Below are 13,396 nucleotides of genomic sequence, written 5' to 3' on the forward strand. Positions count from 1 at the left end.
GACATAGCAGCGATCTCCCCTACTCCCTGACATAGCAGCGGCGCTCTCCCTGACATAGCAGCGGCGCTCTCCCTGACATAGCAGCGCCGCTCTCCCTGACATAGCAGCGGCGCTCTCCCTGACATAGCAGCTGCGCTCTCCCTGACATAGCAGCTGCGCTCTCCCTGACACAGTGGCAGCGCTCTCCCTGACATAGTACCGGCACTCTCCCTGACACAGTGACGGCGCTCTCCCTGACACAGTGGCGGCGCTCTCCCTGACATAGCAGCGATCTCCCCTACTCCCTGACATAGCAGTGATCTCCCCTACTTCCTGACATAGCAGCAATCTCCCTGACTCTCTGACATAGCAGCGATCTCCCCTACTCCCTGACATAGCAGCGATCTCCCCTACTCCCTGACATAGCAGCGATCTCCCCTACTCCCTGACATAGCAGTGATCTCCCCTACTTCCTGACATAGCAGCAATCTCCCTGACTCTCTGACATAGCAGCGATCTCCCCTACTCCCTGACATAGCAGCGATCTCCCCTACTCCCTGACATAGCAGCGATCTCCCCTACTCCCTGACATAGCAGCGATCTCCCCTACTCCATGACATAGCAGCGATCTCCCCTACTCCATGACATAGCAGCGATCTCCCCTACTCCCTGACATAGCAGCGATCTCCTCTACTCCATGACATAGCAGCGATCTCCCCTACTCCCTGACATAGCAGCGATCTCCCCTACTCCCTGACATAGCAGCGATCTCCCTGACTACCTGACATAGCAGCGATCTCCCCTACTCCCTGACATAGCAGCGGCGCTCTCCCTGACATAGCAGCGGCGCTCTCCCTGACATAGCAGCGCCGCTCTCCCTGACATAGCAGCGGCGCTCTCCCTGACATAGCAGCTGCGCTCTCCCTGACACAGTGGCAGCGCTCTCCCTGACATAGTACCGGCACTCTCCCTGACACAGTGGCGGCGCTCTCCCTGACACAGTGGCGGCGCTCTCCCTGACAGGTAGAAGCGATTTCCCCTACTCCCTGACATAGCAGCGGCGCTCTCCCCGACACAGTAGCGGCGCTGTCCCCGAAACAGTAGCGTAGCGGCGCTCTCCCTGACACAGCAGCGGCGCTCTCCCTGACACAGCAGCGGCGCTCTCCCTGACATTGTAGCGGCGCTCTCCCTAACACAGTAGCGGCACTCTCCCTGACACAGCAGCGGCGCTCTCCCTGACACAGTAGCGGCGCTTTCCCTGACACAGTAGCGGCGCTCTCCCTGACACAGTAGCGGCGCTCTCCCTGACACAGTAGCGGCGCTCTCCCTGATACAGTAGCGGCGCTCTCCCTGATACAGTAGCGGCGCTCTCCCTGACACAGTAGCGGCGCTCTCCCTGACACAGTAGCGGCGCTCTCCCTGATACAGTAGCGGCGCTCTCCCTGACACAGTAGAGGCGCTTTCCCTGACACATTAGCGGCGCTCTCCCTGATACAGTAGCGGCGCTCTCCCTGACACAGTAGCGGCGCTCTCCCTGACACAGTGGCGGCGCTCTCCCTGACAGGTAGCGGCGATTTCCCCTACTCCCTGACATAGCAGCGGCGCTCTCCCTGACACCGTAGCGGCGCTCTCCCTGACACAGTAGCGGCGCTCTCCCTGACACAGTAGCGGCGCTCTCCCTGACACAGTAGCGGTGCTCTCCCTGACACAGTAGCGGCGCTCTCCCTGACACCGTAGCGGCGCTCTCCCTGACACAGTAGCGGCGCTCTCCCTGACAGGTAGCGGCGATTTCCCCTACTCCCTGACATAGCAGCGGCGCTCTCCCTGACACCGTAGCGGCGCTCTCCCTGACACAGTAGCGGCGCTCTCCCTGACACAGTAGCGGCGCTCTCCCTGACACAGTAGCGGTGCTCTCCCTGACACAGTAGCGGCGCTCTCCCTGACACCGTAGCGGCGCTCTCCCTGACACAGTAGCGGCGCTCTCCCTGACACAGTAGCGGCGCTCTCCCTGACACAGTACTGGCGCTCTCCCTGACATAGTAGCGGCGCTCTCCCTAACACAGTAGCGGTGCTCTCCCTGACACAGTAGCGGCGCTCTCCCTGACACAGTAGCGGCGCTCTCCCTGACACAGTAGCGGTGCTCTCCCTGACACAGTAGCGGCGCTCTCCCTAACACAGTAGCGGCGCTCTCCCTGACACAGTAGCGGCGCTCTCCCTGACACAGTAGCGGTGCTCTCCCTGACACAGTACTGGCGCTCTCCCTGACATAGTAGCGGTGCTCTCCCTGACACAGTAGCGGCGCTCTCCCTGACACAGTAGCGGTGCTCTCCCTGACACAGTAGCGGCGCTCTCCCTGACACAGTAGCGGTGCTCTCCCTGACACAGTAGCGGCGCTCTCCCTGACACCGTAGCGGCGCTCTCCCTGACACAGTAGCGGCGCTCTCCCTGACACAGTAGCGGCGCTCTCCCTGACACAGTACTGGCGCTCTCCCTGACATAGTAGCGGCGCTCTCCCTAACACAGTAGCGGTGCTCTCCCTGACACAGTAGCGGCGCTCTCCCTGACACAGTAGCGGCGCTCTCCCTGACACAGTAGCGGCGCTCTCCCTGACACAGTAGCGGCGCTCTCCCTGACACAGTAGCGGCGCTCTCCCTAACACAGTAGCGGCGCTCTCCCTGACACAGTAGCGGCGCTCTCCCTGACACAGTAGCGGTGCTCTCCCTGACACAGTAGCGGCGCTCTCCCTGACACAGTAGCGGCGCTCTCCCTGACACAGTAGCGGCGCTCTCCCTGACACAGTAGCGGTGCTCTCCCTGACACAGTAGCGGCGCTCTCCCTAACACAGTAGCGGCGCTCTCCCTGACACAGTAGCGGCGCTCTCCCTGACACAGTAGCGGTGCTCTCCCTGACACAGTAGCGGCGCTCTCCCTAACACAGTAGCGGCGCTCTCCCTGACACAGTAGCGGCGCTCTCCCTAACACAGTAGCGGCGCTCTCCCTGACACAGTAGCGGCGCTCTCCCTGACACAGTAGCGGCGCTCTCCCTAACACAGTAGCGGCGCTCTCCCTGACACAGTAGCGGCGCTCTCCCTGACACAGTAGCGGTGCTCTCCCTGACACAGTAGCGGTGCTCTCCCTGACACAGTAGCGGCGCTCTCCCTGACATAGTAGACATTTCCCTGCATTGGGTATAGGGCACAATGATCCCTATGGCTACATGCATTGTAACATAAGGTTTCTCGTGGCCACTTACATGGCAGCACTTGTGGGTAACACACCGGACAGGAGCTGTGACGGTAGCAGTGTATTGTGTTGCTGAGCAATAAGTGCAGCATGGGCGCCACTTTCCCAATCTCCCTGAATAGCAGGTAAGTGTGTGTACCTACCTCCAGACCCCCACACTCTTCTTTCTGTATTTCTGCAATGACATAGTGAGCGCTACAGAGATTGACAGGACTTACCTAGCAGCCACTTACCTAGAACACGTATGGCCATAGTGTAGACACCCAGGGCGAGAGTCTTCAGCTCAGGATTAATACATCTGTGGGTGGCAAGGGCACGGTGGTCATACCGGGTAACATTTACACTACGCATGTTGGGCATGATTCAGAGATGGACGGAGAGCCGATGTTCCACTGAACTGAGCGATTATCGGCAGACTGCGCACGTGCTGTGTTTGCATAGCGCATGCACCTAGGTGCCACTGCGTAGCCGCACGCAATGAGGACACCTTCACAAAGTGACTGACAGGAAGTGAACGTTGGGGGGTGTTAACATGGTGTTAGCGGAGGGTGGTTCGTCATTGGCGTTCTAACGCTGTTGAGACGCCCGGTCCCGCCCCGTGACCGCCACTGCTTGTCAATCAGGCAGAGGCGAGCGCAGCCCTGAGATGCTTTTAGCATCTCACTGGGCTCCCGGGGTGCGCCCGCGCAGTGCGCCTGCTGCTCAAGCGCACGCCACAAAGGGCTTCAGAATGCGATTGCTGCCATGATCCAGTCTGAATTAGCACCTAAGTGTATGTCTCTGAATCATGCCTTCAGCTGTCCCTACTTTCCTGTCATGTCGCTCTCCAGACCTTCATCACATGATCAGAGAGAATGAATACATGTAGAAGTGATAGCGTGTTCTCATGCACATACATGTCATCACATGATCAGAGGGAAATAGAACATGTAGAAGTGATAGCGTGTTCCCATGCACATACATGTCATCACATGATCAGAGAGAATTAGTACATGTAGAAGTGATAGCCTGTTCTCATGCACATACAAGTCATCACATGATCAGAGAGAATTAGTACATGTAGAAGTGATAGCGTGTTCCCATGCACATACATGTCATCACATGATCAGAGAGAATTAGTATATGTAGAAGTGATAGCGTGTTCCCATGCACATACATGTCATCACATGATCAGAGAGAAATAGAACATGTAGAAGTGATAGCGTGTTCCCATGCACATACATGTCATCACATGATCAGAGAGAATTAGTACATGTAGAAGTGATAGCTTGTTCCCATGCACATACATGTCATCACATGATCAGAGAGAATTAGTACATGTAGAACTGATAGCATGTTCCCATGCACATACATGTCATCACATGATCAGAGAGAATTAGTACATGTAGAAGTGATAGCCTGTTCTCATGCACATACAAGTCATCACATGATCAGAGAGAATTAGTACATGTAGAAGTGATAGCGTGTTCCCATGCACATACATGTCATCACATGATCAGAGAGAATTAGTATATGTAGAAGTGATAGCGTGTTCCCATGCACATACATGTCATCACATGATCAGAGAGAAATAGAACATGTAGAAGTGATAGCGTGTTCCCATGCACATACATGTCATCACATGATCAGAGAGAATTAGTACATGTAGAAGTGATAGCTTGTTCCCATGCACATACATGTCATCACATGATCAGAGAGAATTAGTACATGTAGAACTGATAGCATGTTCTCATGCACATACATGTGTCATCACATGATCAGAGAGAATTAGTACATGTAGAAGTGATAGCGTGTTCCCATGCACATACATGTGTTATCACATGATCAGAGAGAATTAGTACATCTAGAATTGATAGCATGTTCTCATGCACATACATGTGTCATCACATGATCAGAGAGAATTAGTACATGTAGTAGTGATAGCGTGTTCCCATGCACATACATGTGTTATCACATGATCAGAGAGAATTAGTACATGTAGAACTGATAGCATGTTCTCATGCACATACATGTGTCATCACATGATCAGAGAGAATTAGTACATGTAGTAGTGATAGCATGTTCCCATGCACATACATGTGTGATCACATGATCAAAGAGAATTAGTACATGTAGAAGTGATAGTGTGTTCTCATGCACATACATGTCATCACATGATCAGAGAGAATTAGTACATGTAGAAGTGATAGCGTGTTCCCATGCACATACATGTCATCACATGATCAGAGAGAATTAGTACATGTAGAAGTGATAGCGTGTTCCCATGCACATACATGTGTTATCACATGATCAGAGAGAATTAGTACATCTAGAATTGATAGCATGTTCTCATGCACATACATGTGTCATCACATGATCAGAGAGAATTAGTACATGTAGTAGTGATAGCGTGTTCCCATGCACATACATGTGTTATCACATGATCAGAGAGAATTAGTACATGTAGAACTGATAGCATGTACTCATGCACATACATGTGTCATCACATGAGCAGAGAGAATTAGTACATGTAGAAGTGATAGCGTGTTCCCATGCACATACATGTGTTATCACATGATCAGAGAGAATTAGTACATGTAGAACTGATAGCATGTTCTCATGCACATACATGTGTCATCACATGATCAGAGAGAATTAGTACATGTAGTAGTGATAGCATGTTCCCATGCACATACATGTGTGATCACATGATCAAAGAGAATTAGTACATGTAGAAGTGATAGTGTGTTCTCATGCACATACATGTCATCACATGATCAGAGAGAATTAGTACATGTAGAAGTGATAGCGTGTTCCCATGCACATACATGTCATCACATGATCAGAGAGAATTAGTACATGTAGAAGTGATAGCATGTTCCCATGCACATACATGTCATCACATGATCAGAGGGAAATAGAGCATGCAGAAGTGATAGCGTGTTCCCATGCACATACATGTCATCACATGATCAGAGAGAATTAGTACATGTAGAAGTGATAGCCTGTTCTCATGCACATACAAGTCATCACATGATCAGAGGGAATTAGTACATGTAGAAGTGATAGCGTGTTCCCTTGCACATACATGTCATCACATGATCAGAGAGAATTAGTACATGTAGAAGTGATAGCGTGTTCCCATGCAAATACATGTCATCACATGATCAGAGAGAATTAGTACATGTAGAAGTGATAGCGTGTTCCCATGCACATACATGTCATTACATGATCAGAGGGAAATAGAACATGTAGAAGTGATAGCGTGTTCCCATGCACATACATGTCATCACATGATCAGAGAGAATTAGTACATTTAGAAGTGATAGCGTGTTCCCATGCACATACATGTCATCACATGATCAGAGAGAATTAGTACATGTAGAAGTGATAGCCTGTTCTCATGCACATACAAGTCATCACATGATCAGAGAGAATTAGTACATGTAGAAGTGATAGCGTGTTCCCATGCACATACATGTCATCACATGATCGGAGGGAAATAGAACATGTAGAAGTGATAGCGTGTTCCCATGCACATACATGTCATCACATGATCAGAGAGAATTAGTACATGTAGAAGTGATAGCGTGTTCCCATGCACAAACATGCATTATCACATGATCAGAGAGAATTAGTACATGTAGAACTGATAGCATGTTTTCATGCACATACATGTGTCATCACATGATCAGAGAGAATTAGTACATGTAGAAGTGATAGCGTGTTCCAATGCACATACATGTGTTATCACATGATCAGAGAGAATTAGTACATGTAGAAGTGATAGCCTATTCTCATGCACATACAAGTCATCACATGATCAGAGGGAATTAGTACATGTAGAAGTGATAGCGTGTTCCCATGCACATACATGTCATCACATGATCAGAGAGAATTAGTACATGTAGAAGTGATAGCGTGTTCCCATGCACATACATGTCATCACATGATCAGAGAGAATTAGTACATGTAGAAGTGATAGCCTGTTCTCATGCACATACAAGTCATCACATGATCAGAGAGAATTAGTACATGTAGAAGTGATAGCGTGTTCCCATGCACATACATGTCATCACATGATCAGAGAGAATTAGTACATGTAGAAGTGATAGCGTGTTCCCATGCACATACATGTCATCACATGATCAGAGAGAAATAGAACATGTAGAAGTGATAGCGTGTTCCCATGCACATACATGTCATCACATGATCAGAGAGAATTAGTACATGTAGAAGTGATAGCTTGTTCCCATGCACATACATGTCATCACATGATCAGAGAATTAGTACATGTAGAAGTGATAGCCTGTTCTCATGCACATACAAGTCATCACATGATCAAAGAGAATTAGTACATGTAGAAGTGATAGCGTGTTCCCATGCACATACATGTGTTATCACATGATCAGAGAGAATTAGTACATGTAGAACTGATAGCATGTTCTCATGCACATACATGTGTCATCACATGATCAGAGAGAATTAGTACATGTAGAAGTGATAGCGTGTTCCCATGCACATACATGTGTTATCACATGATCAGAGAGAATTAGTACATCTAGAACTGATAGCATGTACTCATGCACATACATGTGTCATCACATGAGCAGAGAGAATTAGTACATGTAGAAGTGATAGCGTGTTCCCATGCACATACATGTGTTATCACATGATCAGAGAGAATTAGTACATGTAGAAGTGATAGCCTGTTCTCATGCACATACAAGTCATCACATGATCAGAGGGAATTAGTACATGTAGAAGTGATAGCGTGTTCCCTTGCACATACATGTCATCACATGATCAGAGAGAATTAGTACATGTAGAAGTGATAGCGTGTTCCCATGCACATACATGTGTTATCACATGATCAGAGAGAATTAATACATGTAGAAGTGATAGCGTGTTCTTCTCATGCACATACGTGTCATCACATAATCAGAGAGAATTAGTACATGTAGAAGTGATAGCGTGTTCCCCTGCACATACATGTCATCACATGATCAGAGAGAATTAGTACATGTAGAAGTGATAGCGTGTTCCCATGCACATACATGTCATCACATGATCAGAGAGAATTAGTACATGTAGAAGTGATAGCATGTTCCCATGCACATACATGTCATCACATGATCAGAGGGAAATAGAACATGTAGAAGTTATAGCGTGTTCCCATGCACATACATGTCATCACATGATCAGAGAGAATTAGTACATTTAGAAGTGATAGCGTGTTCCCATGCACATACATGTCATCACATGATCAGAGAGAATTAGTACATGTAGAAGTGATAGCCTGTTCTCATGCACATACAAGTCATCACATGATCAGAGAGAATTAGTACATGTAGAAGTGATAGCGTGTTCCCATGCACATACATGTCATCACATGATCAGAGGGAAATAGAACATGTAGAAGTGATAGCGTGTTCCCATGCACATACATGTCATCACATGATCAGAGAGAATTAGTACATGTAGAAGTGATAGCGTGTTCCCATGCACAAACATGCATTATCACATGATCAGAGAGAATTAGTACATGTAGAACTGATAGCATGTTCTCATGCACATACATGTGTCATCACATGATCAGAGAGAATTAGTACATGTAGAAGTGATAGCGTGTTCCCATGCACATACATGTGTTATCACATGATCAGAGAGAATTAGTACATGTAGAAGTGATAGCCTGTTCTCATGCACATACAAGTCATCACATGATCAGAGGGAATTAGTACATGTAGAAGTGATAGCGTGTTCCAATGCACATACATGTCATCACATGATCAGAGAGAATTAGTACATGTAGAAGTGATAGCGTGTTCCCATGCACATACATGTCATCACATGATCAGAGATAATTAGTATATGTAGAAGTGATAGCGTGTTCCCATGCACATACATGTGTTATCACATGATCAAAGAGAATTAGTGCATGTAGAAGTGATAGCGTGTTCCCATGCACATACATGTGTTATCACTAGAGATGAGCGGGTTCGGTTTCTTTGAATCCGAACCCGCACGAACTTCACTTTTTTTTTCACGGGTCCGAGCGACTCGGATCTTCCCGCCTTGCTCGGTTAACCCGAGCGCGCCCGAACGTCATCATGACGCTGTCGGATTCTCGCGAGACTCGGATTCTATATAAGGAGCCGCGCGTCGCCGCCATTTTCACACGTGCATTGAGATTGATAGGGAGAGGACGTGGCTGGCGTCCTCTCCATTAGAATAGATTAGAAGAGAGAGAGATTGTGCAGACAGAGTTTACCACAGTGACCAGTGCAGTTGTTGTTAAGTTAACTTTTATTTAATATATCCGTTCTCTGCTATATCCGTTCTCTGCCTGAAAAAAACGATACACAGCAGTCACACAGTGTGACTCAGTCTGTGTGCACTCAGCTCAGCCCAGTGTGCTGCACATCAATGTATAAAAGCTTATAATAATTGTGGGGGAGACTGGGGAGCACTGCAGGTTGTTATAGCAGGAGCCAGGAGTACATAATATTATATTAATTTAAAATTAAACAGTGCACACTTTTGCTGCAGGAGTGCCACTGCCAGTGTGACTAGTGGTGACCAGTGCCTGACCACCAGTATAGTAGTATATTGTTGTATACTATCTCTTTATCAACCAGTCTATATTAGCAGCAGACACAGTACAGTGCGGTAGTTCACGGCTGTGGCTACCTCTGTGTCGGCAGTCGGCACTCGGCAGGCAGTCCGTCCATCCATAATTGTATAATTATATACCACCTAACCGTGGTATTTTTTTTTCTTTCTTTATACCGTCGTCATAGTCATACTAGTTGTTACGAGTATACTACTATCTCTTTATCAACCAGTGTACAGTGCGGTAGTTCACGGCTGTGGCTACCTCTGTGTCGGCAGTCGGCAGGCAGTCCGTCCATCCATAATTGTATTATTATAATATATACCACCTAACCGTGGTTTTTTTTTCATTCTTTATACCGTCATAGTGTCATACTAGTTGTTACGAGTATACTACTATCTCTTTATCAACCAGTGTACAGTGCGGTAGTTCACGGCTGTGGCTACCTCTGTGTCGGCAGTCGGCAGGCAGTCCGTCCATCCATAATTGTATTATAATATATACCACCTAACCGTGGTTTTTTTTTCATTCTTTATACCGTCATAGTCAGTCATACTAGTTGTTACGAGTATACTACTATCTCTTTATCAACCAGTGTACAGTGCGGTAGTTCACGGCTGTGGCTACCTCTGTGTCGGCACTCGGCAGGCAGTCCGTCCATCCATAATTGTATTATAATATATACCACCTAACCGTGGTTTTTTTTTCATTCTTTATACCGTCATAGTGTCATACTAGTTGTTACGAGTATACTACTATCTCTTTATCAACCAGTGTACAGTGCGGTAGTTCACGGCTGTGGCTACCTCTGTGTCGGCAGTCGGCAGGCAGTCCGTCCATCCATAATTGTATTATAATATATACCACCTAACCGTGGTTTTTTTTTCATTCTTTATACCGTCATAGTGTCATACTAGTTGTTACGAGTATACTACTATCTCTTTATCAACCAGTGTACAGTGCGGTAGTTCACGGCTGTGGCTACCTCTGTGTCGGCAGTCGGCAGGCAGTCCGTCCATCCATAATTGTATTATAATATATACCACCTAACCGTGGTTTTTTTTTCATTCTTTATACCGTCATAGTCAGTCATACTAGTTGTTACGAGTATACTACTATCTCTTTATCAACCAGTGTACAGTGCGGTAGTTCACGGCTGTGGCTACCTCTGTGTCGGAACTCGGCAGGCAGTCCGTCCATCCATAATTGTATTACAATATATACCACCTAACCGTGGTTTTTTTTTCATTCTTTATACCGTCATAGTCAGTCATACTAGTTGTTACGAGTATACTACTATCTCTTTATCAACCAGTGTACAGTGCGGTAGTTCACGGCTGTGGCTACCTCTGTGTCGGAACTCGGCAGGCAGTCCGTCCATCCATAATTGTATTATTATAATATATACCACCTAACCGTGGTTTTTTTATACCACCTAACCGTGGCAGTCCGTCCATAATTGTATACTAGTATCCAATCCATCCATCTCCATTGTTTACCTGAGGTGCCTTTTAGTTCTGCCTATAAAATATGGAGAACAAAAAAGTTGAGGTTCCAAAATTAGGGAAAGATCAAGATCCACTTCCACCTCGTGCTGAAGCTGCTGCCACTAGTCATGGCCGAGACGATGAAATGCCAGCAACGTCGTCTGCCAAGGCCGATGCCCAATGTCATAGTACAGAGCATGTCAAATCCAAAACACCAAATATCAGAAAAAAAAGGACTCCAAAACCTAAAATAAAATTGTCGGAGGAGAAGCGTAAACTTGCCAATATGCCATTTACCACACGGAGTGGCAAGGAACGGCTGAGGCCCTGGCCTATGTTCATGGCTAGTGGTTCAGCTTCACATGAGGATGGAAGCACTCAGCCTCTCGCTAGAAAACTGAAAAGACTCAAGCTGGCAAAAGCACCGCAAAGAACTGTGCGTTCTTTGAAATCCCAAATCCACAAGGAGAGTCCAATTGTGTCGGTTGCGATGCCTGACCTTCCCAACACTGGACGTGAAGAGCATGCGCCTTCCACTATTTGCATGCCCCCTGCAAGTGCTGGAAGGAGCACCCGCAGTCCAGTTCCTGATAGTCAGATTGAAGATGTCAGTGTTGAAGTACACCAGGATGAGGAGGATATGGGTGTTGCTGGCGCTGGGGAGGAAATTGACCAGAAGGATTCTGATGGTGAGGTGGTTTGTTTAAGTCAGGCACCCGGGGAGACACCTGTTGTCCGTGGGAGGAATATGGCCGTTGACATGCCAGGTGAAAATACCAAAAAAATCAGCTCTTCGGTGTGGAGGTATTTCACCAGAAATGCGGACAACAGGTGTCAAGCCGTGTGTTCCCTTTGTCAAGCTGTAATAAGTAGGGGTAAGGACGTTAACCACCTCGGAACATCCTCCCTTATACGTCACCTGCAGCGCATTCATAATAAGTCAGTGACAAGTTCAAAAACTTTGGGTGACAGCGGAAGCAGTCCACTGACCAGTAAATCCCTTCCTCTTGTAACCAAGCTCACGCAAACCACCCCACCAACTCCCTCAGTGTCAATTTCCTCCTTCCCCAGGAATGCCAATAGTCCTGCAGGCCATGTCACTGGCAATTCTGACGAGTCCTCTCCTGCCTGGGATTCCTCCGATGCATCCTTGCGTGTAACGCCTACTGCTGCTGGCGCTGCTGTTGTTGCCGCTGGGAGTCGATGGTCATCCCAGTGGGGAAGTCGTAAGCCCACTTGTACTACTTCCAGTAAGCAATTGACTGTTCAACAGTCCTTTGCGAGGAAGATGAAATATCACAGCAGTCATCCTACTGCAAAGCGGATAACTGAGTCCTTGACAACTATGTTGGTGTTAGACGTGCGTCCGGTATCCGCCGTTAGTTCACAGGGAACTAGACAATTTATTGAGGCAGTGTGCCCCCGTTACCAAATACCATCTAGGTTCCACTTCTCTAGGCAGGCGATACCGAGAATGTACACGGACGTCAGAAAAAGACTCACCAGTGTCCTAAAAAATGCAGTTGTACCCAATGTCCACTTAGCCACGGACATGTGGACAAGTGGAGCAGGGCAGGGTCAGGACTATATGACTGTGACAGCCCACTGGGTAGATGTATGGACTCCCGCCGCAAGAACAGCAGCGGCGGCACCAGTAGCAGCATCTCGCAAACGCCAACTCTTTCCTAGGCAGGCTACGCTTTGTATCACCGCTTTCCAGAATACGCACACAGCTGAAAACCTCTTACGGCAACTGAGGAAGATCATCGCGGAATGGCTTACCCCAATTGGACTCTCCTGTGGATTTGTGGCATCGGATAACGCCAGCAATATTGTGTGTGCATTAAATATGGGCAAATTCCAGCACGTCCCATGTTTTGCACATACCTTGAATTTGGTGGTGCAGAATTTTTTAAAAAACGACAGGGGCGTGCAAGAGATGCTGTCGGTGGCCAGAAAAATTGCGGGACACTTTCGGCGTACAGGCACCACGTACAGAAGACTGGAGCACCACCAAAAACTACTGAACCTGCCCTGCCATCATCTGAAGCAAGAAGTGGTAACGAGGTGGAATTCAACCCTCTATATGCTTC

The 13,396-nt window shown here is 47.7% G+C and overlaps 1 protein-coding gene across 1 annotated transcript in view; it reads right to left on the bottom strand.

The window, feature by feature from the left end:
* Nucleotides 1-13,396, bottom strand: part of LOC134933881 (solute carrier organic anion transporter family member 1C1-like) — a 153,749-nt gene that overhangs the window by 18,748 nt on the left and 121,605 nt on the right. Inside the window, 1 exon segment of the mRNA XM_063929420.1 lies at nt 3,455-3,519. Coding sequence (XP_063785490.1) covers nt 3,455-3,519 — 65 coding nt within the window.

This window comes from Pseudophryne corroboree, chromosome 6 (assembly GCF_028390025.1).
Source record: "Pseudophryne corroboree isolate aPseCor3 chromosome 6, aPseCor3.hap2, whole genome shotgun sequence".
Lineage (NCBI taxonomy): Eukaryota > Metazoa > Chordata > Amphibia > Anura > Myobatrachidae > Pseudophryne > Pseudophryne corroboree.